Raw genomic sequence first — 27272 nt, forward strand, 5'->3', positions numbered from 1 at the left:
AGAAATAGCATGTGGAATGATACCATCAAGTCTGAGGTGTGGAAAGAGAGATGGTTATCGATGCTAGGTGAATCATGATGATCAAAGCAATCATTGTAGCTATTCCTATATTAATATATATGATATCTTGTGTATAACTTACTAAGAAAGTTACTAAAGATGTCGATGGAATTTTGAAAAGAATCTTATGGGAAGGATCCAATGATGCTAAGAAGATTCCTTTAGTTTGCTAGTATGTCGTGAGGAAAAGCAAATATAATGGAAGGACTAGCAATGACTTTTCTTCAAAACACAATTTTGCAATTAGTGTCCTTTGTGTGGAGAACGTTCAATTCTCCTTTGGCTCTGTTATTGCAAAAGAAATATCTCACTATAGCCAATCCACCAAATGAGACACACATTTGGAAATTTATGATGAATCATAGATACATAATAATGGACCAATTATCATGAGTGATTCACAAGGACAAGTCAGCTAATTTATAGTTCTCTCTATGCAATGGGTTTATGTTGTTAACAAAATTACCTAAGCTAATTGCATGCAAGGAAAATCTGGAAGATCAATGAGGAGATAAAGGTGCAACCTATGTCATCCAAAAAGGAGAGAATGCAGCAAAATGACCATGGAAAGACTTCAAAATGGGCAAGGAGATGGTCAATAAGCTCATCAACGATCATCTGCCAAATTTGGAAGGAAAGGGAAACAAATTATTTTCAGCGATATGCATTACATTGTTTTTTATGTTGATAAAAATTTTGAAGTCAAAATTTGTGTCTCCCAATGCCAAAAATTACGAAATCAAGGCCCAGGGAATTCAACCAATGAGATAATTAAATTATGAAATCATGGAACTTATTAAAATTTGCCTCCAATCATTTCCACAAAACCTCTTTGTCATGCACCCTAGAAAAAGGGGAAAAGGCCAAAAATGGATGGCCCCTCCTAGAGGAGAAGTCAAATTGAACTTTGATGGGGCCTCCAAAGAGAACATGGGGGAATATGGAGTGGGATGTATCCTCTAAGACCAAAAAGGTAATGTTTGGGCATTGGCAAAGAAGCTCCTACTTGACAAGAACAATGATGTTGAGTTTGGTGCTCTGATGGAGGGGTTAAAGATTTCAAAATATGAATCAATGAAATCATAACCCACAATGCACATAATTGGAAATTTAAAAAGTGGATAGAGAGGATCAAAACCCTTCTTTGTAGTTTGTATAACTTTTCAATCCACTGTATCTTTTGCAAATCTAACAAAGCTATAGATTTCCTAGCAAATTGTGATGTCGACCTACTAGAGGGTATCATTGTTACCGACAAAAGGGATAGGTGGCCAAGTTTGAACTACATTTTGGATTTTGATGAGATGGAACACTAGCATTGATAAAAGGCCACCTGGATACCCGTGTGTTAGTTGTCTTGTTGTGGCATTATTTCTGTCTATGCTATGCAAAGGTAAGACTCCTTTAAAATTTGGCTAAGGGATGAAGATGAATATAAAAATGGAGATAAGAATGGTTATCAAAGGTTACCTATCAAGTTAGGATTTGATATAACACTTAGTGAAATCCTTCAACATAGCATTGTTGTCGATTGAACAAGCCATTAATCTATGGACGTCTTAGGCAAGAAAATGGATTGGAAAGCATCTAACTAGTACATTTGAGAGGCTAACTTCACTATTAAAGTAAGAAAACATAATAAAATGACTAATAGGGTCGTTTGGAAGGCCTAGTGCTTTTAGCAATCTTATTAAATTTGTGAGCTTGATGTTAGTCCAAATGGTTTGAAAGGTTGTCCTTCGTCTACATAACCAAATGATCAATATGAGAAAACTATAGCTAAATTCATTTCCAAACCACAACTCCAATCCTATAATAATCTCTAACCTACAAAATAAAAACAATATTGATATATTGGCCCTTACAATAGTAATGCTCAACCAAAACACATTGTTACCTAGTGATATAGGTCTAGACTAGGGATCTTATTTCAAACAACCAAATCTATCAGCTGTAAAATGCAAATCAACACTTGAACCAATTTAGAGACAAAAACTGAATTGATAACTTTTATTCAAATTTTTTGTAGCTTCACACATTCAACAAAAATATCTTGAGGAATAAAATTTACCGTAGTGGTCACAAATTCACTTTTACAATGCATTCAAAAAGAGTAAAATTCAGTATAGACAAATATACAACTTTCCTAATTTTTTATTGATTTATCAATATAATCTACAAACTTCCTTCTTAAATGTCTTAATTCTCCTTCATGAGAAATTCATGCAACCAACAGTCACAAACAATGATTTTATTTTTACCATATATCCTTCTTCAACTTATCTGTCATATCCCTTCTCAGTCAATCCTACATCCATTCATTCTTTTTATTTGCTACCTTCTATTCATCTGTTCACTACTCTCTCTATTCTCTCTTTCTATCTTCTTGTAAATTATTGTCTCATTTTTCAGCGTACAACTCTTCACATACTCTCTCTCCTTGTCACTTATCCTCTAGGAATGTACCATGCAATCAACAACAGCCAAAACCCTTTTCTTAACCCTGTCAAAAACCAGTTGTTTTCCCACACAGACTGCTAATTGATTTTAATGGCCAAGAAATCAAAAGAACACATCAGGCATCCAAAGGTTTTGTTCAAAATAGAAAAACCGTATTTAGTGGCCAGCAATTAAAAGAAAATGCCACTGAACAAGGAAGTAAATTTAAAGAAATAGTTTCAATTGCCTTTGGCAATAGATATTCATTAGTTGGCTCAATTACATTGGAAAAAGACACATCTTCAGAATTAAATTACAACTGGCAGGATTTAAAGATTAAAAATCCTTTCAACCTTCAATTTTTTGTGATGTAATAACCCTGTCATATTTCAGCTTGGCGTATAGAAGACTGAAATAGCAATAGGTACTATCTTCGTATCTCTATTGATTGAAAATTGAAATGGAAGCTCTAGATAGTGTTAAAAGTGGTTAATAGATCAAAATAGCTGTTGATGTGATTTGAAATGTTTCAAATATGCATTTCTAACACCACTACTGATGCTTCCAAGCACATGATCTATTAAAAAATCTTACTGAATCACTTCACAGAATAGATCCTGAAGCCATATAAAACCTACAACAAAATTCAAGATGGTTCTACTGGGACCCGTGATGCATTGATACATTTAAGAACAGACCAAACCCAAACTTGGTATTGAAACAAGAAAAAATGTTGTTTGGAGCAGCAACAAACAATAGCTAGGATGCATTGACAGCCCAGAAGACCAGTGAATCTTAATGTTTAAATGATCAATAATTATTATATCGTGCTTGATCAAGTAACAAGATATACAACTACCAACTCATTTTGACTTGATTCTTTTTAACTTACTGAATCAGTAAATCCCCTATATTTCTATCTATTCATGGTAAGGATCCCTATGGCACATACTCCAATGTCCCACGATCTTAGGGGTCTACCCATATGCACCCAAAACACATCTTCATACCATGATATTCCCCTATGTCCAAAATTTGGGGTACACTGCCTGGACCTTGCCCTTGGTACAACCTTGAGTACAAATAAATGTGTTCAGTAGTGTTATGGAGATGAAGGTATTGGTTAGCCAAAGGAGCATATAGATGCTTACAACCCTCAATCCATTGATTTTGACAGTAAAATATCAAGTGTCATTGCTAAAGATGATCAATATATTGCAGAAGGAAGATTTTCTCTTCACCTGTTTAGCTAGATCCACAATATGCTCATCCATACTGGTGGTAGGAGGTAAGGAGCCTGACCCCTCTCCTTCAACCTCCATTGGTTCAACTTGGGCAAGCTCCTCCCTATGTTCATCAACTATATTGTGTTCTTAAGGATGGATGAGCATATTGTGGATCTAGCTAAACAGGTGAAGATTAAATTAATAAGTTTGTGAATTTTGGTAAATTAATAAGATAGCCAAAACAAAATATCCAGGTTTTGATCCCACAAATGCCCTCATTCTCTGATCATAAGCATCAATATGACTCAGTATAAGCAGCATAGAAGGGTGGTTATGATTGTTGGGACATAATTTGTCCTGTAATTCCTTTAATTTAAGCTACATATATTGAGATCATAACCACATTAGATCACTGATTGGGGAAAAAAATGCAACAATGCGCCAAGGAATGATTTAAAGCTTCAGCAATAATAGTTCAAAATTTCCATTGTGATTGAAATGAGGGTATCGAGTTGGCAATAGTTCTCTTATGATAGAGGACAATTGTTGCTTGTATAATTATAAAAGAATAAGACAACTAACATTCATACAGGTAAAATAAGGATATCTTCTTAGTTCTTACATTATAAAAACAAGAATTATATGCATAAATGATCTATATAGTTTACCAAGAACTTTGTCAAAGCTTTAATCTACAACCAACTATGCATATCAAAAAAGTACCAAGAACAATTGAAATCTCATCTTACTTGTCCAGTTGTTCCCCTGCCTGTCTTGAACTCCAATGGCATTATAACTTGCTCTGGTAAAGAACCATGGGAATCAAACTTTACTCGTAATGAAGCATCAATCATGCCTTTCAATCCATACTTAGGGGACCAAACCATCTCCTCAATATCAACAACCTACAAGCTAAATTTTTAATGAGTAAAATGATTTTTGTTGGCCCTAAAGAGCATTCATTTACAAAACACTTACAAAAATCAACAATAACATATTCTACCAGTGTACAGATATAAATGAGATACAGTTTCTCTTCCAGTTTTTTATGCTTGGAATTAGACTGCACCGAAAAAAAGAACAAAGTTAAAATACCTCAGAAACTGACAATTGTTTTTCCCCACCCTTGCGACCAAAATCAATTGTGGGCATTGTTGATATCTGAAATCAAAACCAATATAAATTACCACACAGAATAAGTATGCTAAGTAAAACTTAGGAAGTAAATTAATGAGCTCAATATCAAAGTATGAATCTTGATCATAAAGAGAAAATGATTACAAAACAAAAAAAATATTGCAAGCAATATTTCGTGGAATACCTTCAAAGATGCCACATGTACAGGTAACTTATTATTCAAAGATTTGGTATACCGATTGTGAGGCAGTTTTGGTAGAGTAGATGGATTCCCATTTTTCAGTTTGCTGTGTTAACAGTTTTGACTTTCATGTTGAGTGTTTTGTTTGTAGCATTCAAACCTTGATTCCTCTTTACTAAAATCAAGAATCCCCTTTCTATTTTCTTTTAATTTTTTATTCTTCTTGTGCTTCCGTTTTTCAAGTCTCTTTGGTGACTATGATTGCCTAATTGCTTAATTTCTCATGTTTACAATCATGTCAATTTATTAGTCATGGTTCATCCATCTTGATCAAATTAGGTCTATAGATTCTTAGGTGTGACTTTCAATTGGCAATGGTTTCTTTGCTCTATCCATACAAAAATTTGTATTGTGTCAAATTTCAAGTTGTCTCAAGTGTAAAGCCTTCAAGACTCATCTTATTCAGTGTATCTTGTCATCCCTTGTTCTTTTCCAAACTTCATAGGATCATGGAATGGAGGATTCCAACAAAACAATCATTTTTTCAAAGAGAACTGTTGACGGGTGTTTTATGACCACACCAACACAGAATAAAGCTTTCAACTGTCACTCTATGCTCAGATTGCGAAGATCATACAGGCAACTCCAAGGTTCCGATTGCATACTTACGAATTTATGTGGATATGAGCTTGTTTGGCTTGATGTTTTGCTAGTAATCCATGGGGGACTTGTGTGCGGTAAAAAGGACTTGAACAAATTTGTATTTCAAGGGAATTTGGCGAATGATTTCGCCATAAATAGCTCTTTTTTGGAACTTTTCTCAATAAGATATGCGGAAAGTAAATGGGAAGGGTTTTAGAGAGGTTCTAATCTAATCTAAGGAACTCAAGAGATAACAAAGGTTCAAGTGAAATCGACCACACTTTGTTTCACCAACATTAGACAACTACACAAAGAGAGGTGCAATCTTCAAAGGTTGTGCATAAGATTTTCATATTGCCAATGAATACCATCAAGATGAACAATATTCATTCGATGATTGAAGTTGAACATACACATTCAAAAGGCTCAATCCAACCTTGCACTACAAGTAGAAATCATCTACTTAAAAAAGGTATGAGCGTATGATTTCACCATAAGACAATTTCTAAGTAAGGAAGAGAAACCATGCAACTTCAAAACAACTCAAGTAATCACCAAAATCAATGAATCACTCTCATTATCTTGACAGCGTAAGCAACAATTTCTTACAAATTCTCCCCCCTTTTTACAAATGAAGGGGTGAACCCTTTTTATAGGCCCCAAAATGAAAATGGACTGCCCAAACTACACTAAACGGCTAAGATTTGCTCATGCAAAACCCTAATTAGGGTTTGACCAAAAAAGACCAAATATAGTGCAAAGTAGTGGGCATGTTGATAAATGAAAAATCTCTCCCACTTAGCATTAAATGCCCACTAACTCCTAAATATGGCGTCCACCATGCAACGAAAAAACCATCACTTGGTCAAGGTGTCCACCATGCAATAAATGACCCATCATGCCGTCATGCATTTAACAAATTCTCGTCCAAAATAAGACGGCCATTATCCTTTTCGTTGATGGCAAATGCAATGAATCTTATCACAACGCCCTCAAGCTCTCCTACAGAGACACTTGGCACAGTCTCTAATTTGAATTCCAGCATGGCAGTATCCTTTTTATGCTTGGAGAAAAACTTCTCCCATCTTGGCACAACCTCCTAAGTCTTGCGCATTGTGCTTGACAACAAGGAAACATTTTCCAAATGTTCCTTCAATAAGGATTCCACAAAGAAGAATTCATCAGATAATCTTCTTGCAAACAAAGCCTCAATAGCATTAAGGATTTCCTCCTAAACTTTTTTGACTAATGTCCTGAATAATTTTGACTCCCTATTGGATCTTTCAAAGAATATCTTTCTAGTGCTTACTACATAGAACCATCGAAGGAAATCATATGCCTCATTTACCCTGATGACCTTTCCATCTATCAATGCCTGCCTGGAAGTTTCCATTAATGCTTTAAGGCGTGCCTGCCTGGAAGTTTTCGTTAATGCTTCGAAGCATGGAATTGAAAAGTCTTGATAAAAGTGTGCATCCTCCCATGAATTGTCCACGCTTTCCAACCTGCCTAGGATAGCCAAGATCCTCTAGTAGAAATGAGACAAGTCCTCAATGAATTTGTAAGTTGTAGTGAAGATGTCTTCTACCATTCCTTAGAACATTGAGCCATTTTCCTTATTTCTTCAAGCCCATCCACAAAGCAGGAAACAAAACTTTGAAAGCCTACAAAATATAAGAAAGAAAGGTCATGAGGGCATAGGGAATGAAAGAAAAGAATACTAGTAAAGGCTGGAAGCACTTGAAGGAAATGGACAAGGGATGTCGACATTAGAAAGTCCAAAATTCCCACTAAGTCAACAAGGCAAGAGTTCGAGTAACAAAGTACTAGAGGAAATGGTACCATGGGAGAGGAAGCATTAGAAACTTGCAAGAAGTAGAGGATCAAAGAAACGGAGAAATAGGGGTTGAAAGGAAGGTATGAAAACACAAGGAAACTTGGAACCTTGCTTAGAGCTGAAAAATGACTTTGACACTCTCATACATAAGATTTGGAACATTACAAACTGGGGATCTAAGCAAAGGTTCCCCTTCATCCTACCATTTCTTAACTTTTTTAATTCAAAGCATCTCCTTTGAACCATGCACATTAGTGTAACCTCCTCTTAATAACATCTTAATTATTATAATTGCATTGATTATTTAGTCCATTTACCATCATTCCTTTATAGGGTTAGAGTGTTATTTATATTATGCATTAAGTAGCAAATTTAATAGTAGTAAGAAGTATTAATATTATGGGCAATTTTATAAAGTAAACTAACGTGTTTGATTTTCCTAATTATACAGAGTTCAAATTAAGTGAATTTTTTTATTCAATGGGGTAATATAGGTATTATTATAATAATAGGATAGTAGGAGAACGAAACAAATAGTAATGGCATTATTGCAAGCATTTAATGTTTTACAATATTCTAGTCATTCTAGATAGTGTAGTGACTGGCACGTGGAAGTCAAATACCCATCGACTTCTTAAAATAAGTCATCCAACAACCATCATTGGCTTTAGATGCCTAAATTATTGGTTTTAACATAATAAAGGATCACATTTTGCAGTGGCTAGTGTTGAGAACATGGTTATACTAAGAGGGGGCGAGTGAATCAATATAACAAATTTTTACTTTTTCAGCCAAGCAAAGAATAAATAATTAATTCTAATCAAAATTTTAACAAATTCTCTTTCCACTCTACGCAGCTTCCTCTATACAACCCTATGCAATCTTATCTCTTTTCTCACCTTCTATCCTCTCTTCCTACAACCAATACAAATCCCTCTCTTGCATAGTGTAACACCTCTCTAACCATAGCATAGCGAAGGAGGTATTATGATATTGAACCTACACTTAGATACAAATAAAGTATTGAAATGATAATCAACGTAGATAAAGATATATGTTGTAGATCTAATGGTTACTGTGATAAACATATTGATGTTAGTGATGGTATACTTATGATTTGGATTATATATTGGTGGTTTATGATGATGTTTTACAAGATGTTAATCTATGATCAAGCGTAGAAAAAGAAATCTTTCAAAGAGCCTACCAGTGAAATTTGGGCATTTTTCATTAACTTACTATTTTTAGCAATATCTATTTTTAGCAGTATCTATTTTGAGTAAGTCTATTTTTAGCAAATTTCATTGTATCTTCAATTGGCCTAATTTTGTGTTTGGATGAACTTTTTATTTTTAGCAACATTTGAACGTTGACTGTAAATGCTATTTTATGTGTAGAATAGATCTATACCATATTGTTTGCTTGGGGAGTAGGGTGAAAGGAATGATTTCATATTACTCATTCGTGAGCTCCATACAACGTCACGATTTCCTTTCACTAGAATGGGAACATACATACATATATATATATATATATATATATATATATATATATATATATATATATATATATATATATATATATATATATATATATATATATATATATATATATATATATATATATATATATGTTTGTATGCAATTTGTGTTATGCAGGATACAAGTACTAGACATCGACTCCATACTTGGGTGTGTGAGATTTTATGTTATTTTGATTATTGATATTAATTATAACTTGAGTGTTATTTATTAATTAATAAATAATTACTGTTTATTGTTGTTTTAATTGTATTTTCAAAATAATAAATATATTTTTATTATTGGATATTATTTATTAAGTGATTTATTATTGTGCATGTTAATATTTTTTGTGGGAATTATTTTATTGTGGAAACTATATTTTATTATGGAACTAATTGTTATATGTTTATTTTATTTTGGTGGAACTAATTGTCCTATTTTTATGGATAATTATACTTTTAATTGGAATTAATTATTTATTCTTTGCTTGGTTTTCAAGTGGGAGTTAACTATTTTAAGCCGATTTTTAATTGGTGATTTAATATTTAGTTATTATTGTTTAATTGTTTTATGGGAATTTTTTGTTTAGAAATTAATTGAATATTATTAATTTAATGTTATTTTTATGATTTTCAAATTAGGGTTTTTGTGCATGTTTTTGTGAACATTATTTAGTTTTAATTGATTTATTATTATTCTTTATTTGAGTTTATTTTACGATTCTTTTCATAAGTGTTTTGGAGAGAAGAATTATTGTTGTAATTTTTGTGGAGAATTTTGATGGAGAATTTGGATGGTGAAATTGGAGTAGTGTTTGCATTTTTTTAGCATTGGTTGAAGATTGTTTTTTGAGTTTGCTTGAAGCATGGATTCAATTTCTTGAGCTTGCTAGAATTTTTGTTGCTGATTGGAAGAGGATTCGTGTTTTAGAATTCGTCTGCAAATTCTCTCTCTTTCTCTATCTTTCTTCACAGGTTTCCAAGTAGGTTCCTATTTCCCAATTTTGATTTCAGTTAATTTTGCAATTTTGATTACAATGGATTATTAGGGGGATTTGGGAATGTTGATGTGATTGTATCTACTATTTGAAATTGGTTCTTAATTCGTGTTTGTAAAAATTGCATTTTGCTTAAATCGGGTATGGGGATTGAGTGTTTATGTTGATCAGTTTTGCTTTATGTTTGATTGAAATCCCTATATGAATCTTTGTGTTTTTTGGAAAGTTATCAGACCCTTCTTAAATGGGTTTTGATTAGATTATTTCTTTGGTCTTTTTGTTTTTCATTTTTGATTGTCAAGTCTTCTTGTTCCAAAGAACAGTCTCTGCTATGTATGCGCAGGAACAGAGAGTAAATGAGCAATAAGAAGTTGTAAATGTGCAACGATATGTTGTAAATGCGCAACAGGATGTAACATATGCGCAACAAGATTGAATGGATGCGCAGAATCACTATTTTTAGGTTTTGACTGAGTTATTTGATTATGTTTTGTTTCCGGTCAGTTCCAAAGGCTTGTGTAGGCCCAGTGCTCTGTTGTTCATGTGATTTTGAGTCTATAATCATCTTTTTGCTATTTATAGCCTCCTCAATAAAGATGGGTGAAGAATTGCAAGAAATATTCAATCTGTTGATAATATATATAGCGTCAGTAGTAATCCTACAGGCCGACTAACTGAGACCAAATATGTGAATGACCTATCGGCCTTACATATTTGGTAAACCGATTATTTACTGTCACCATGCTTTATACACTATTCGGTTAATTCTTATATGCATGATTACTAAGCAAACTAATATTATTTAAATCGGCATGTGTATAACCGATTGGGCCTTGATTAAATATTTGTTAAGTTTTGAAAGGGCCGACTTATAAAGAGACATAATGTTTAAGGGCCGACTCTTGATGAAAGGGTGCCACGCATATATATATTTGAAAGGAACGATCCTATTGAGGAGGATGATTATCGATAAGAAAGGCAGATCGATATTATAAGATCAGATCAACTTGATAATAATTATAAAGGCAGATCACTGTGTACAGCAGATTGAACATACTGAAGGCAGTTTGAATTATACAAGACATACAAGCAGATCGATTAGAAGAGCAAGCAGATCCGCCTTCACCTTCAGCCTGTGCATTATCATCTACAGATCGTGTTTGGTCTACTGCTGATCGTCTTACATAGCAGATTGACTTCATTCTTCAGCCACAGCGAATTCATTAGAAGAGCAAACTTATTACGTACAGATCGTATTTTTGTATGGCAAATTAACTTGTTCATATAGCTTCAAGAAGTGAAGCAATACTATAAAGTCATATCCAGATTTGATATACATATATCAGAGATATGATTTCCGTGCTCGAGGGAGACGATAACAGTATATCGTTTATGGTTGGGAGGGCAACAAGGATGAGAATCATTGCCCGTGGTTAATCGAGCACACCCTATGATCACTGTGCATGGTCATCTTCTTGTGATCCTAGTATTGTAACAAATTTGACACAATCAATCCTCTTGCTCTACAAATATTCAACACAAACTATGATCTTGAGTGAAACACATTGTATCAGTTAGGGAAGATCTTTCACTCCCGAAACCAACCTTCGCCGCAGGGTTTTCATCCTAGGGATGTTGTTAAACAAACCTACTCAATCTCCACAACTAAAGGTTTTTTTTAGAAAATATCAAATATCCAAATAATGAATGTTTCCTTTCAAGCTCCTTTTATAAACATTTTTTTGAGGGAAAATATTTAATTTATTTTGTTTTTTCTTTTATTTCCACACAAACCCTAAAATTGGCCCCTTTTCATTTCTTTTTGCACTTTAGTTGTCAATTTAAAAAATAAAATATCATCTTGAACAATGATTTAATTTAATAATTAAATATTAGTTGCACTTTACTAATAAAAATAAAGTTATTTGGGCAACTAAGTATTAAAATATTAAATAAATTTGATAACTCAAAACTGGGACATGACAAATCCTTATCCTAGTCCACAAAGGTCAAGGGTATGAGTAACTAGATCAACATAGGTGGATAGTCACATTATACTTGCATGACAATGGCCTGACAAACCAAAAGTGTAAAAGGAGTTTGATTACACAAGTTTAACATGAGAAAAACACAATAAATTAGAACATAGGAAAATACTCATAAAAACTGAAAATGTTATTAGGGGTTAATAAGCAAAAACTCACGCCCTATAAAGAATTGATTTGGTTTATATATGAATTTTGAATGCAATTATTGTGGACATCACAATGGAAATGATGTTCATCATTGTGTTGTTGTGATTGTTACTTCATGATCTTGATATGCTTAGTGATTTGTGGATGCAATCAATGGCCACATGGCAATACAATATACATCTCATTTTTTAAAGACAAATAAAAGAAAAGAGTGTTCTTAAATTATGGCTAATTGAGGTGTAGTTTGTGATCTAATGTGCTGGGCCACTCCAATTGAGTCAAAATTAATTTCCAGTTTTATATATCTAACAATTGAGCAAACACAACAAAATATGTAAGCATAATTGTTAGATGCATTAAATAATTTCTTGGTACTTACTGATTTACACTTGAATGTGTCAATCCAATTTAAGATTGTGGGAATAGCACCAATTAACTTTGTGTATATTTCCACCTCATTGCCTGCAAAGAGCGCCACTATATATAAGACATTTTTCCACAAAGTATAATGAGTAACAAAAAGGTTTTTTGTGAAATATCCCATGGGAACAGAACCTAGCAACAATATTTGGCTTTAATAATCCAAATAACTTCTTAAAATATCCATCATGTACAGATATGATTATATACAAAATCTAAATATATAAGTGATTGCATTAGGATGGAGAAAAAAAAAACATGTTTATTTTTATTGATTTGAATGATATGCTAAAAGATTATCTAAAGGAATGATTGGAATTTCAATTGGTATGGATCCATGGAAATTTGAGCAGGTAAATAAACTAGGGCTTGCATAAGATTTTGGATATGACCACAACTGGTGGAAGGGCGGTACTTATCAGAGACCCACACATTGAATCAATTAGATTTATCTATTTTTCTCTTTGGCCACAAGTGTTTAGGATCTAATAATGCAAAAAACAAGAACCAAGTGGTTTGTGTTGAATGCATAAATGACCTAGTATTTTGGTTGCTTGGAATAAAGAAAGGAACTGAGGGAGGTGATGGGTTAATTATCAGGTATTTAACATTAAAAACTAGGAATCTTAAATTCTAACACCTCCCATACAGCTACTAGAGTGGGACAAAGAGCTTCCAGCTCCCTATAAAGTAAGGGATTGTATAACTGAAAAATAAACACAGGTTTTACTTTGCATTTGGAAGGAGTTGTGACAGGACTATTGGTTTTTTGGTTCTTGGTCAAATTCTTTCCTGGTTCAGATTTTGATTGTCAAGTACCTATTTTGTGTGTTATCTCTGTCTATTGTAGATTTATACTACTGCAAAGTATTAGTGGCCATGTTTAACGGAATGGCAATTTTTAGTAGTTACATATCTTGTTTTAAATCATTGGTAAGATGCTGGCTGAGAGTGAATTATGCTTCAATCTTGTCCTAATGGTGGTTTGATTTATGGGTGATGCCTATGGATTGTAGGAACTATATCCTTTCATTTGGAGTTACGGTTTAGATTCCTTTTGATCTTAAAAACTTATAAAGAACTTGTAAGAAATCCTGCTCACCTCAGCATAAATACACAGCAGTCATCAGAATAGGGAAAATTGCAACATTGCTGACTGTGTCTCATTTGTAGCCCAGATTTTATCATTTAAATCTTTATTCACCACAGTTGCCTGGTTACAAGTCACTTGCAGTGTTTTATGCATTAGCTGTGTACTGATTAAGTATTCCTTCCTCCTCTGTTGTAATAGTTTTGACCTTGATAAAGGAAAGTCGAAAACCAAGATTGCCATTGTTATAATTTGGCATTCAAGAGGGAAAGTCCATTGCCAGAGAGGGTATTTGATGTTGACAAGGTATCTTCAACGCAGAAGGGTGCAGCTTTGGATAAGTCCTGTGTTTATGTGTGTTGAGGATAATTTTTATGTTTGGCCCTAATTTATCATTTTGCTACTCAAACAAAGTTATATGTTATTGTTGTGCATTAAAGAGCTAAGGTGGTGAGATGCTTTCTCCGACGAAAAGCACAAGATGACAAAGTATAGTTGTGATAAGAGGGAAGCAGTAAGGTCTTGAGCAGCAGAAACAGAAATGCATCTACAACAGTTTATTAAGGACACATGGGAATAGGGTGGGATGACATGGAAGCTATAGGAATTAAGGCATTTTCAAAGACACAAATAAATGGCTTTCTTCCCATCGAGGATGTTGACCTTATTGGTTGGTAAAGGAAAAGCCTTGGGTTGTGGGGATTGCAGTTACACAGGGAGGAAAAATGTGCATAAGGGGGAGACTAAAGTAAAGAATGATCATTTGGCATTTGTTAGGGAACTTAAGAACTTGAAGTTTCACAGCTCTTCCTTTGGTGATTTGAACCACATGTGAAAATAAGCCAAACACCACCTACATATAGGTCTAAATGGTCTTACAAAGGGGGAGAGATCAATGGGGATAGAAGGAAAAAGAATGGTTATGTAGTAAGAAGGAGAAGAGAAGAATGGGGATAGCAGGTTAAGGGGAAAGGGAAAAAACTTTAGATCCAGCTAGAGAAGAAGAATCTTGTTAACAGAGTTAAGTCTCTTGAAAAGAAAGCTTTTGAGGCTAGCATGTTGGTTTGCAGACCTGACAGAGAAGGCAATTGGTCCATCATAATTCCTACAAAATAAAATATACCTGGCAGATGATGCAAAAGAAAGGGTCCGAGGGGCATGCAAGACTTTAAGGATGCTCACCATTGGCTTGGAAGATCACACTGAGATTTTATTGGAGAGATTTTACATAAAAATTTATTAAGGGGAAGGAAAGATAACATCATACCAAATATTGTTAAAGAGAAGAACGTAGCTTCTTATGACCAATGCTTCCATGATAGGAGTTCAATTGTAACAAAGTTGTCCTCCAGTTTCAATACCAAGAGGTTTTTCATCCTCTAGCCCAAAGATGAATACCAAGTACTCTACCTATAAGAAAGAGGTTTCCTCAAGCTTCTTTCCTTCTTTTATAATCATCTTTTTGCTATTCATAGCCTCCTCAACATAGATGGGTGAAGAATTGCAAGAAATATGCTTTCTTCTCTGGAAAGCAAAGGCTAGCTGCCCTACCTCTCCACCGTATTCAAGCAAATCAGCCATTCGCACAATGGGTTTAGTCTTCATTGGCATGATAAACCCACCTTCTAGTGCTGGCCACAAGTGGATCTTGGCCGCAACAGACTACTTCACTAGGTGGATAGAGGTAGTTGCATTGAGGGATACCACTAAGGCCTAAGTATTGGAATTCTTTGATGGAATTGTGACAAGATTTGGTGTCCCCTCCACCATCATATCAGATAATGCCAAGGCATTTGTTGGAACCCAAATCAGTTCTTGGGCAGTTAAGCATGGTATATACTTAAAGATGTCATCCAATTATTACCCTCGGTGTAATGACTTAGTTGAATCTTCCAACAAGAACCTCATCAAAATAATCAAAAGGACGATTGAAGACAACCGGAGGTCTTGGCATACTAAGTTGAGGACAGCCTTATGGGCCGACACGATCACACCCAAGAAGGCGATCAATAACTCCCCTTTCATGCTGGTGTATGGGAAAGAAGCAAGACTCCCATCTTCCCTAGAGCTACCCTCTCTTGAACTAGCAAATCAGCTAGAATTGACAGAGAATGATGTCATAACAATAAGGCTAGCTGAGCTAATAGAGCTAGAAAAGGTTAAAGGCCAAGCTATGCATACGCTTGAGGCTCATCAAGAACAAGTCAAAAGAAGTTTTGCCAAAAAGGCTACTAATAAGGTTTTCAAAGAGGGAGATCTAGTCCTCAAGTGGGATGCAGACAAAGCCAAAGTCGAGCGACACTCCAAATTTGATGTTATCTGGAGTGGTTCGTATGTCATTACCAGTTGCAAGGAGGCCAAAGCCTTTCATCTCTCTAGGCTGGATGGTGAAGTTCTCCCAACCCCAATGATTGGGATTCATCTCAAGCCTTGCTTCTAAAGAGGGTCTTGATGAAAATGTAAATATTAGATTAGAGGTTGTTTTACTTTTATAAGTGCTTTTGCAGCTCCTGCATTCTCCTTAAGAGAATGAATGCTCTATTTTCTAGTTTCCCTCCAAGTGTTGGCATGCACATGTTTTAGGCCCTTCCAATGACTCAATGCCCAATGGATGCTTAAGGCTTTTCGATTTCATGCTTAGCAGGCAAGCATCACGCAGAAGTCGCCAAAATGTTGTCATTTTTATGACATCCTCGGTCCATCAATGAGAACTGATCAGAGAGATGTTCCATGGACCAACACTGCCCCAGTTGATCAGGGATGAGGCCAATGATCATGAAGTGTTAAAGTGTTGTCTTGTCAGGAGGCAAGTTTTCATGACCCCAGAATCCCAGGTTTCCCAATTCTTCCCTTCATGAACCCGAAATCCCAGGATTCCCAGTTCTTCCCTTCATGAACCCAAAAACCCGGAATCTCAGGTCCTAATGCTCTTTCAGTTATCTTGAAGACTTGAATATTTCTTGCATTTTTGCAACTGTAAGTTTGGTCATTGGCCTTAGAATTAATTGAAATTATCATCCTTGCCTTCCTTCAACTAGGCCATGTTGTGTATGTGTCTTACCTTCATTGTAAGTGTATGTTTTGTGGCTTTCTCTCATGTAAATACTGTCTTAACTTGTTTCTGAGTGTGACTTGTGGGAAAACTTCTCCCCTTTGACATCCAGCAAATTCTAACCTCCATACATACGTTTGGGGTCATTTATGTAACTGAAGTTGTGCATCTCCTGGGTATTTCAATAGGTTCTTTGTGTAAAAATTTGGGTGGGGAGAGAAATATCTCTATCTTGGTACATCACCTCCTTTCATTTTAGCATTTTTTTCTTCCCTTTTCCTCTGCAAGTTGTTAGGATAGGTTTAGAAGTAGAATTTGGAGTGTTGAGTTGGTTCAAAACCTGCACTTGGATTCAAAATGCAGCCAGCCTTCTCTGGAGATTCAACCCCCTTGCACAAGGTCCCACACTTCGGGGTTGTTTCCATGTTTTACAAGGTTGTTGAGGTGATAGCTCAGCAAGGGTGCAAACTTTTCTGACAACATCAACCATGTAGTTTGTCTACTTGTGACAAAAATACACTCAAAGAAATGCAATCATTCAACTCAAAAGCGAATGAATGATTTGTTTCTTGTGCACCATAACATTTGTATGAAAAAATTTCATAAGTATATTTGCATATCTAGTTAAAAATTGTAATTATTATTTACTTTAGTTAGCAATTATTATTCTTATTTTGTATAAGTTTGCAAACTAATGCATTCAAATTGATTACATGAGTGTCAAGAATGATCAACCAATCGACCTTTATGAGATCGATCCTACTTAGATTAAGGAGAGCCACTTGATGAGAAAGACTTGGGATATTGAGAGAGGCCAATGTATTTGATGGAGAGTGATTCAATCAACCTAGGAGGGTGCATAATGTTGAAGCTTTATTGTCAAAAACTACAACCACCTAGTGGACTATTCTTCATAGTAGCTAGCGGTACTGACTATACCCGCCTTGTGTTTTCGTGTAGCTTGTCACTTTGTAGCTTGACATTTGCACTTTTTAAGTTTGAGATTGATTTTTGAGGGGTCAAACTTTGAAGCGGAACTATGTAGTAACACACTATTGGTTAACAAATTTGTCTTTTGAAAATAACAAATAAATTGACCCTTTATTACCCAGAAGTGAAGACAACTTGCTAACAAACAGTTTAATAAACTACACTAGTTTCCCTCTGAAATTTGAATAAAGGTACAGCTTCCTTTGTAAAATCAAATATTTTAATTTTTCGGTGAACATTTAAACAGGGTATACTTTTAACCAAAAAGTAGAAGGTATCTAACCTTTGCACATCACCATGCAACAAATGCAATAAATAAGATTGAAGTAAAGTAACAAATTCAAAATATCAACTTCAAGGCTCACAGACCATTCAACTTTCTGAAAAATGAATCACCATTGACATCAACGCATAGATTGGAATGCCAATACAAGAATAGAAAATCTTTAAATTAAAACTTTGTCGAGGTTCCAAGATAATAAAAGCTACTCATGTGAATATCAATATTCTCAAAGGATTCAAATGCTTAAGTTCACAAACTCAAAACAAAAATAGGAGCATACTTTTGATTTCTATGCACAAAGACAAGGGAACTTTGAGAAGCACAACAAAATTTTATTGATCTTCCAATTTGATTGTTTCTCACTCTTGCACTACAATACAATAGGAATCAAAGCTTTGGACCCTTCAATAGTATATTAACCATATATTTATAATGTCCAACTTTATAACTGCCCAAAGCTCTTCAAACTAATTCTTTTAAAAAATCATTTTAAATAAATGTCTTTTGAATACATTTGCAATAATAAAAACATAAACTTTATAACTTGAAGAGAAAAGCGCTAAGGCTGAGGCTGCGCTTGTTGTTGGTCCATTTTGGCACCATCTTGCTGATTTTTATGTTTAGCCGCCACTCGAGCTTTGTAATACTAATCCTTCAACAATTGCACTATTGTTAGGTTCCCTTCTTGGTTAGGGATGAGGACGTTTTGAACCTGAGTTTCCACAAGGCCCTATTGTTCTGAACAGTCTTATTTCTGGGTGATAAGGTGTTTGTGTGGTTTACATACCAAGACAATGAAGAATTGATCCTTGCTAGTTTGCCCAAGTTTTCTTCACTAAATGCCTCCAGGTTTCAAAGAGTATTGATTGTATTTTGAAACTCGTTCTTCAACTCATTTACAATTGCATCTCCTGAATTGTCTTTCCTTTTAATATGGAACCCAACATCCGTGAATTCCTGAGCTGTCATTTATCATACAATTACAATCCTTGAGCACTTTACTTTGATCTTTGATTATCTGTTTGAAGAAGCCATCCTTCCATTTGACGCTCCTTCCAAATTATACATTGAGTATCCTAGGCATCTGGAACAATGTTCTCCACCGCAACTTTATCCATTCCCATCGAAACAATTTCCATAAGTTCTTCCCCTATCTATAACGACACAACTTCGTCTTGTTTGGTGTTTTCAATTTCAATGTTAATGCTATTCTGTGTTACAACTAGGTCACCATATACTTTCTCAGGTTCTCAATGAAAGAAATTTTGTTGGTCTCTACCTTTTTAATCTACTCATGTGTAGTCCTACCAAAGAAACTGTCATTATGTACCTTGCTCATCATTTCTTTTCCTGCATCAAAACGGATCAAAAGGAGCTTTGGATGTGCTAGCCGGCTGATTGGATGAGTCCATCAATGACTTTGAGCAATCAATAAAAACTTTTATTGTCGTCTTCAATTCTTCTTTGTCATACTTATCCTTTTATGTTCTCTTCATCAATTTGGTAGCAGTTACTTGAAAATTGTGCACATCACCATCCCTACTCGGGGGTCCCAAATCTATCCTAGATATATTGAAATTGGCAACAATGGCTTGGTTGGGCTCTTTCTGCACTAAAGAATGGGCGATCTCTACAAATAGATGTTCTGAACTTTCATCTTCTATCAACCTGGAAGTGGCCTTTGAAGATGCTCGTGACAATTATCCAACAATGTTATCGATTGGCATTTTTGCAGGCTCCACTTTTCTCTTCTTTGACAATGTGTTCTCCAACCATGATAGAGAAGAAAGAGAACCTAAAGAACTCTTCAAAGAATCAAGGGTGAATTGGAGAGCCCTCTTAAGTGGAGGGATCTTTGCAACATTTTGCAAGCCAAAAAGGAAAGAGGTAATAACGTTATCTTTCTAGAGAGTCTTTTCTTGATCTATTTCTATTATCTCCACTTCTTGCTCTTGCTCTCTTGTGTTCTCGTCCCCTTTCTCTGCATCATCTTCTTTCTCTTTTCCTTTGTTTGTGTCTTCTTTTGCCTTTTCACCTGCTACGGTGTCTGCTAGAGGGCCATCTCCACATGTTTTCTCTCAAAGTTTCTTCTTGTCAGGAGGTTTCTCCCCAAGCCCACTCCCACCTGGAGTAACCATTTGCTTGGAAGGGGTAGGTGTTGTTGAGGAAGTACCTGCTAAGCTAGGATTAGTTTGCTCTCCTTCCATCTATCCTCCTTTAGAATTGACCTTTGATGTTTATGCTTTCTTTTCGGCAAACCAGATCTGAGTTCTTCTAAGGACTACAACAGCCCTAATCCAGAGGTCTTTGGACTCCTGTAAGCTCCAATCAATAAGAATTAAGGGTTGCATTTGGATGTTAGAAGTATATATGGGATCGACTAAGTCAGATTCCTTGTCTTCTACTCCATCTACATTCCATCCCAAATGATACTCAACAATTTCTTTCAAACTCATCCTCATCCAACTCTTCTTCATGACTCCGGAAACATCTGAAAAATCTACCTAGTAATCTTCCATATCCAACACATGGTGAAACGTACTGCCTAACTATAGATACTTTTTGACAAAATTCTTGCTATCAAAAGGAAATCTATAATGATCATATGTAGAGATAGTATATTGACTAAATCACTTTCAATATTAAAAGCACCAAACTGGGTCTTACAAATATAGTGGCCAAGCCCAATAGGAAACTGGATTTCAGCTTTCTTCCTTTTTGCACATCTTTTATTTACTTCACAATCTTGCCTACAAATCTCTATTAGGAAAAAATTATCCTCTGAATACTCGGGCAATTTATGTGGGAATCCATCAAAGCCCCCTATTCTTATTTAGGTGAAGCATTGAAACTGCAAGAAATGGCTCCCATATTGGTTGACCAACTAGATGGCTTCAATTAAAATTCTTTGCCCCAAATCACCTTGCAATTCCTTGACTAATCTCATTGCAAACACATTATTCAACCTTTTGAATTTGGAATAGCTCTTCTTCAATTGTAGGTCAATGTAATAGCTATAAATTTGAATCTTGTCATCAAATTGCTCTACATGTCTTAGCCCAGGCCATGGCCTTATACATGTTAAGGCATAAAACAAATAGGATGACATGTAAAATAATTTGTTGAGAGCAAAACCTATGATCATTGAATAAAGCTTGTCGCTTATTAAGTTGGCCCAATCCAAGTGTTACTCTCTAGAACATATAATTTGCATGAAGAACATCCAATATTTGAAATCATGTGCATTCATATTACCACACAATCTATGCAATAGAATTACAATGTCAGCAATTTCCCCTTTAAGTGGAGACTTGAGGATAGTCCTAAGTAATTGGGCGTGTCCTTTAATGGGCATTGTGAACCATTCCCTCGCTATAATATTCTTGTAATATCCTTGCTTTTCACTAAAATGTGATTGCAAGATTGCAAAGTCCCAACCTATATACATTGCCCTTTCTAGGAGCCTGAAACAACTACGAATTGTAGCTCAGTCTAGGGTAATTAAAATTCTATCATCATCATCTTTATTTCCCTAGTTTCAAGATTGTATCTATTTATACACTCAAGCACCAGGTCAATACACTGCACGACAACTAGCAATGCAGCAACTTCAAGCAAGCCTCTCTCCAAAACCCATTCTTTCCCAAAATTCTTGCGAATTGATATGCCCTAGACATGTGTCTCCAATTTCAGACAATGTACTATCTAGACCCGACAGATGTTCATAACCTAGATATTTATACCTCATGTTCTCAAATTTTGGCTTTATAGCAGCGGTTACAAATTCTCGAAAAAAACTAGCAAAACCTCCCCTTGTCTAGGCCGGTTTTTGTATTGAGAAATTTGAGAAAGAGACCTTAATACCAATGCAAGACTAGTTTTTGGCAGTTGGGAGAGGATACTTACTTCAATTGCCACTAAGAATGCAAGAATTCCACCTTTTGAGTTGCGTATTATTCTCTACAACAATCTCGTTACGAGAGCTCTACAATCTTTCTTAACCGCCAACAATTACCTTTGGGATAAGGGATTTAGGGCATATAACCTCTTTTATGTCTAAGCACTAATTTCACCAACTCAGCTATGACATAATTTATGCTAGCATTTTAGGTGCCATTTTTGAATTTTTGACTTCCAAAACAGATATTAGACTTCAAATTGGGTTTTGGAAACCCTCTCGATGACCAACAAAGGTTCCAAAACCACCTTCTATTTCCGCTTTGATATTCTCTTTTTCTGCCTCTTTTTTATTATGAGTTGGTTGTCAGTTAGGTTATAAAAACTTCGTAGATGGCCAATGAGGTTATGACAACCTCTGATTTTCTCGCGTTGAAGATTCACCTTACTCTCTTTTTCCTTGTTATTTATTTCTCCTTTGCATCTTTTCCTTCATCCTTAGTTTTGAGTCTCTTGTTAGAATCCGACAAGATTATGGAAATCTTGTTGACTCTCAACATCAATTTTAAAACTCTCAATCTTTGTCGCCTTTAAAGAGACTTTTTCATTCTGCTCTACAAACTTTATAATAGAAAAAGCCTTTGGAGAAACCCGGGTTGTGAAAACCTCAATGGCCTCTGTTAAATTTCTCAAAACTTGTCTTGCCTCTGCCACCTTAAAAAAGTCAAGAACTAGATTGCCTTTGGATAATTTTCTTTTGAGGAAATAAAAGGTTTGTCACACCCAAGACGAGTTATGAGAACCCTATCGAGTTCCAACAGTGATTTCAAAACCAAGGAGCAAGACCAATGAAGACTTGAAAACTTCAAACAAATAAGACTAAGGCAAGAAGGCTTTATCAGGCTCCGGACGGATTATGATAACCCCGTTGGAATCTAATGGTGGTTTTGAAACCACAAGCAAAGTCCAACAAAACATAAAAATGGCTAAGTGTTGAGATTTTACGAGGACTTTTAAGACAAAGATACATTACTTGAGACAATTAAAAATTCTAGGTATTATTTTGGCCAACTTAAATGAACAATATAAGGTTTTGAAAGTAGGGTGAAAAACCATGGCAACACACACTATGGAGTGTGCACTATAAAGTATAAATGGCAATTTCAAAAATGAGAAAAATCCACACTTTAACTCTCATTTATTTTCTCTCACTCACTATACAATTAGAATGCCTTAAAATATGAAAAATGTCTAGTATTTCTCCTTTTTGTATTTTTTTCTGCATTTTTGGGATTTCCAACATTTTCATGATATTACCCTGAGAACTTGAAAATATCTCTCTTCTGGTTTGCCAAGATATTCCGAGAAAGATATTTGCTTCTATTATGAGAAGAAAAGGCAATTTACACCCCTTTCTATCCATTTGTAAAGCATTAAATTTTAAAACAAGTAAAAACCTTACGCAAATTATGATGGTTTCTAATCCATATTTTCTACAACCTGATGCTTGTGTAAATAAAAAATCAAAATTAATATTTACCCATGTTATGCTACTTGAATTTCCATCCACATAATAGTGGAATTCCTTTTGAATTAGTGTTAAAGTGTGCTTTCAAAGTGAAGGATGATTTAACAAGTATGATCATGTTGTCTTAATATTTGATTTTTCAAAAATTAAGACAACCCCTACAAATTTTTTATCAAAATTCGTAGTTTTCATTTCTAAGGCATGTTTTATGAGGTTAAAAACTCGTATTTGTTTGTGTCTATTTGTTGGTGGGTGTTTTTGCCTCTACTGTAAGCTTTGATAGGTTAATGACTGAAGCTGGCCATGATTTTCCATCTGAGCAAACACTTGTCGCTCTCCAGACCGAAGCTTCCCCTAGAATGACAACCGTAGTACAGGCAGAGCCTGTTTCTACACAAACTGCAGTTTTTGTTATTGAGGTAAGCTCATTAGATTTACCCCCATGGTTGAGCTCGATCACTCCTCAAAGGAAAAAGCAAGAGATTTCTCTTGATGTGTTAGACTTTCAGCAACTTAGAAAATCAGAGCTTAAGACTGCCAAGAAAGCCAAAACAGTTTCACGAATGGTTGTGGACAGTAATAAGATGAAGTATGCAAAAGTGGCAGAACCTCTTACTGATAACCCACAAGGGGAAATGAAGCTTTTGATTACAGGTTCACGAGGGTGGAACTAGGAAAGCAAACACATGCTAGGATAATGCATGATGCTTGGGACTTGGTGGCCTCATTGCTTCAGAGTTATGATGAGCTCCTAGTGAAGAAAGATAAGCTCGAGGAGGGAAACTCAAAACTCATCTCAATGATCCAAAAGATCACTAATTCTTCAGAGAAGGTTGATCCCTTGACTTCCTCCACTTCCGAAGAGTCCATCAAACAAGTTGAAAGAGCTGCTCAAAGGCCAAAGCTGTTGATTTTTGGGTAGATCAACTAGCAGATCGAAGTACTCAAGTGGTGAAGAAAGCCTTGTTGGTATTGGGCAATGTAAGGGTAGCAAATATAAAACTGAACCAGACTTTAGAAGCTTTTAAGCAAAGTCTAGAATCTATAGAAAGAGATTTGAAAATTTGGCATGAAATGGATCAAGGGAAGTTGGAAAACCTGTGCAACACCACTATGATACCAAACAGAGAAAGGTATATTGAGTTTGAGGAACTTATGATCGATAGGTCATTAGTTATCAAGGACTTGATTAAAGATATTGAAACTGCTCTTGAAATGAGTTCTGAAGTGGAGTAGGATATTATCTCCAATTTTGAGAAAATGTCTTGCAAGATGGTAAGTCAAAATGAAGAGTTGCTTCTTGAGAATGTGATACTTTCTGAGTTGGTATCAAAGCTTCATCAAGAGCTTGAATCCGAACAATTTACAGTGACTTCGATCAATAGACTTGTAAATTGCCAAGTTTTCCTTGATAAGATGAATGTGATACTTTCTGAGTTGGTATCAAAGCTTCATCAGGAACTTGAATCCAAGCAATTCACAATGACTTCAATCAATAGACTTGTGAATTGCCAAGTTTTCCTTGATAAGATGCAGATTGTTCTTGAAGAGCATAGAGTAGCAACAATGAGATACTTCGATGTCATCATCAAAACTGTTGTTGCAAAGAATACAGCAGCTCCAAATCCTGATGAATTGCAGGAATCAATTAACAAGTTTCAAGCTTTCATGGCCAAGAATAGAGAAGATCAAGAAGTGTCTCCTGACACTTAAATCATGTTTTTGTTTTATGTATTTTCCTTTTGACAAATTACATGTAGTATCAAACTTGTAATTACAGGTAGTCTCATTAATTGTAATTTCATGTAAACAAATTACAAGTTATAAGACAATAGGACTGTAATTTGGAATAAGCCATAGTTATAATTGGTTGTGGAAAAAGTCTTAGTTAGTTGGACTTCTCCCACTTTTTGCTCTCAACCTCTCTCCTATATATATTGGAGGGTGCTCTTTGATAAAGACTTTGTGTTTTATACTTGTAAATTGGATTCTTAAAAAATATAAAGTGGAGATTTGAGTTTCAAACTTTGTGTTGAGGCTTTATTCATATATTCATTGTGTTCTTATGTCACAGTGATATATTTTTTTGCATATATTTGAAACTTAAGTGAAGTTGTTGAAAAGAACTTTAATCTAATTTCTTGTAGACTTTGTGCTACAAATATTGAGGATTAAATAATCGTAACTAAGTGTTCATCATTGAGAGAGATTATAAGACTTTGTGCTTGTAATTGCTCCTATTTATAGCAATCTAGAGGTGCACCATATGAACAAACTTTGAGCTGTTATAAGTTGTACATTGTTATCATACTAATCATTCTGGAAGGTAGATAGGACAATAAACAAATGAAGACTTTGAGCTTTGCTTCTATATATGTGTAATGTTCCCTTTTTGGGACATTAGGAAAACCCATTAAATGATTAAGTTAAAGTTGTCCAAACATAATAATTTAAAAGACAACTTAATTTAATTATTTATTAAAGCAGATTTAAGTGACTTTAACATCAACATCAAATTATAAGATAAAGTCACTTTATTCATAAAAGGGAATTCCAAGAGACAGGTAGTGGGCAAATGAAGAGTCATAAAGTTGAGCTATTTATTATCTTGAGGAGGCTCATTTTGGGCATGCTTGGTTTTATATTTGGAGATTGTTTCTTTAGGGAGTTTCTGGGAGGCTCTTGTTGACAGCAGGTTTGAGGACGCAAACCCTCAAACTTGGAGGCAATGGACGGAAACCCATTGTCAGTTGGAGTTATCATTCAGGTGGTTCACTTTGTGCTTCAGTTTTATTTACTGGTTATCCAATCTGACTATAAGTTTTGTGGCTACGATTGGATTTTTTTATTTTTTATCTATTAAGATTTGAGGCTATATTCATATCTACTTTTCAGAAATTCCGTTTCAATCTGGAAATTAATAATTTTAGTGTAATTTGGTGAATAAATCAAACTCAATTACATGCAAATGGAATGTTGAATTTCTATGGTTCATTGTTCAAATTTCTGGTATTAATATCCCTAGAGGGATATTTCAGTGGTATCAAAGCAGGTTTTCTTGCCAGCCTGTGAAGTTTTTGAGTGACAGAGAAGTGCATAAATGTTTAATGCTTTTTGAAGACAAATTTACAGTATTGAGAAAATTGGCAGATCAGAGGTAATTTATATCTGATTGGAAAACTAATATACTATTCAGTGTGTATATCTGATATATACCTTTGGTGTAAGCATTGTGGAGAAAATCTTATTGTCTGCGGATTAATTAAAAGAGCAAAAGCATTAAGAGCCAAATATTAATATGGGTGCCTTTTAATTGGTAGTAGCAAGGATCATCTTTGTTATACGACCTCGGCGAATTCATATTAAGCCACAAAAATAAGAGATATCTATCAGGCTTATTCTTTCCTCAAGTCAGGCATTTATTATTATTAAAGTTGTGGTGAATGTTCGATGGGAGTTATATTTCCTAAAGGAGGCCGATCCATATTACATTTCTATTCTGTCAAATGCACCAATATAAATTTTTAGTAGCATGGATTATTTCTGCCTAATCCTTATGTTGGTGATTTAATTTTTTGAAGAGCTTTGATAAAAATTGTGAACATTGCAAGTTGTGTCGGATGCGCAAGCGAAGACATTAAAATCTAGAATCTCATGTCATGTTGGAGTTCATTCTTACAGTGCCAAGCATCTTCCAAGGCAAATCTGTTACTATTGTGGGGTAGGAAGGAGAACGGATTGCAATTCATTGTGGCAGACTTGCAACCAGGGATTC

At 35.0% G+C, this 27272-nt stretch overlaps 1 protein-coding gene across 1 annotated transcript in view; it reads right to left on the reverse strand.

The window, feature by feature from the left end:
• Nucleotides 1-27272, reverse strand: part of LOC131063256 (DNA replication ATP-dependent helicase/nuclease JHS1) — a 187860-nt gene that overhangs the window by 122421 nt on the left and 38167 nt on the right. Inside the window, exons 11-13 of the mRNA XM_057997044.2 lie at nt 12617-12699; nt 4821-4886; nt 4475-4630 (exon numbers count right to left, since the gene is read on the reverse strand). Coding sequence (XP_057853027.2) covers nt 4475-4630; nt 4821-4886; nt 12617-12699 — 305 coding nt within the window. The remainder of the gene's footprint in view (nt 1-4474; nt 4631-4820; nt 4887-12616; nt 12700-27272) is intronic.

The sequence above is a fragment of the Cryptomeria japonica genome, chromosome 9, assembly GCF_030272615.1.
Source record: "Cryptomeria japonica chromosome 9, Sugi_1.0, whole genome shotgun sequence".
NCBI lineage: Eukaryota > Viridiplantae > Streptophyta > Pinopsida > Cupressales > Cupressaceae > Cryptomeria > Cryptomeria japonica.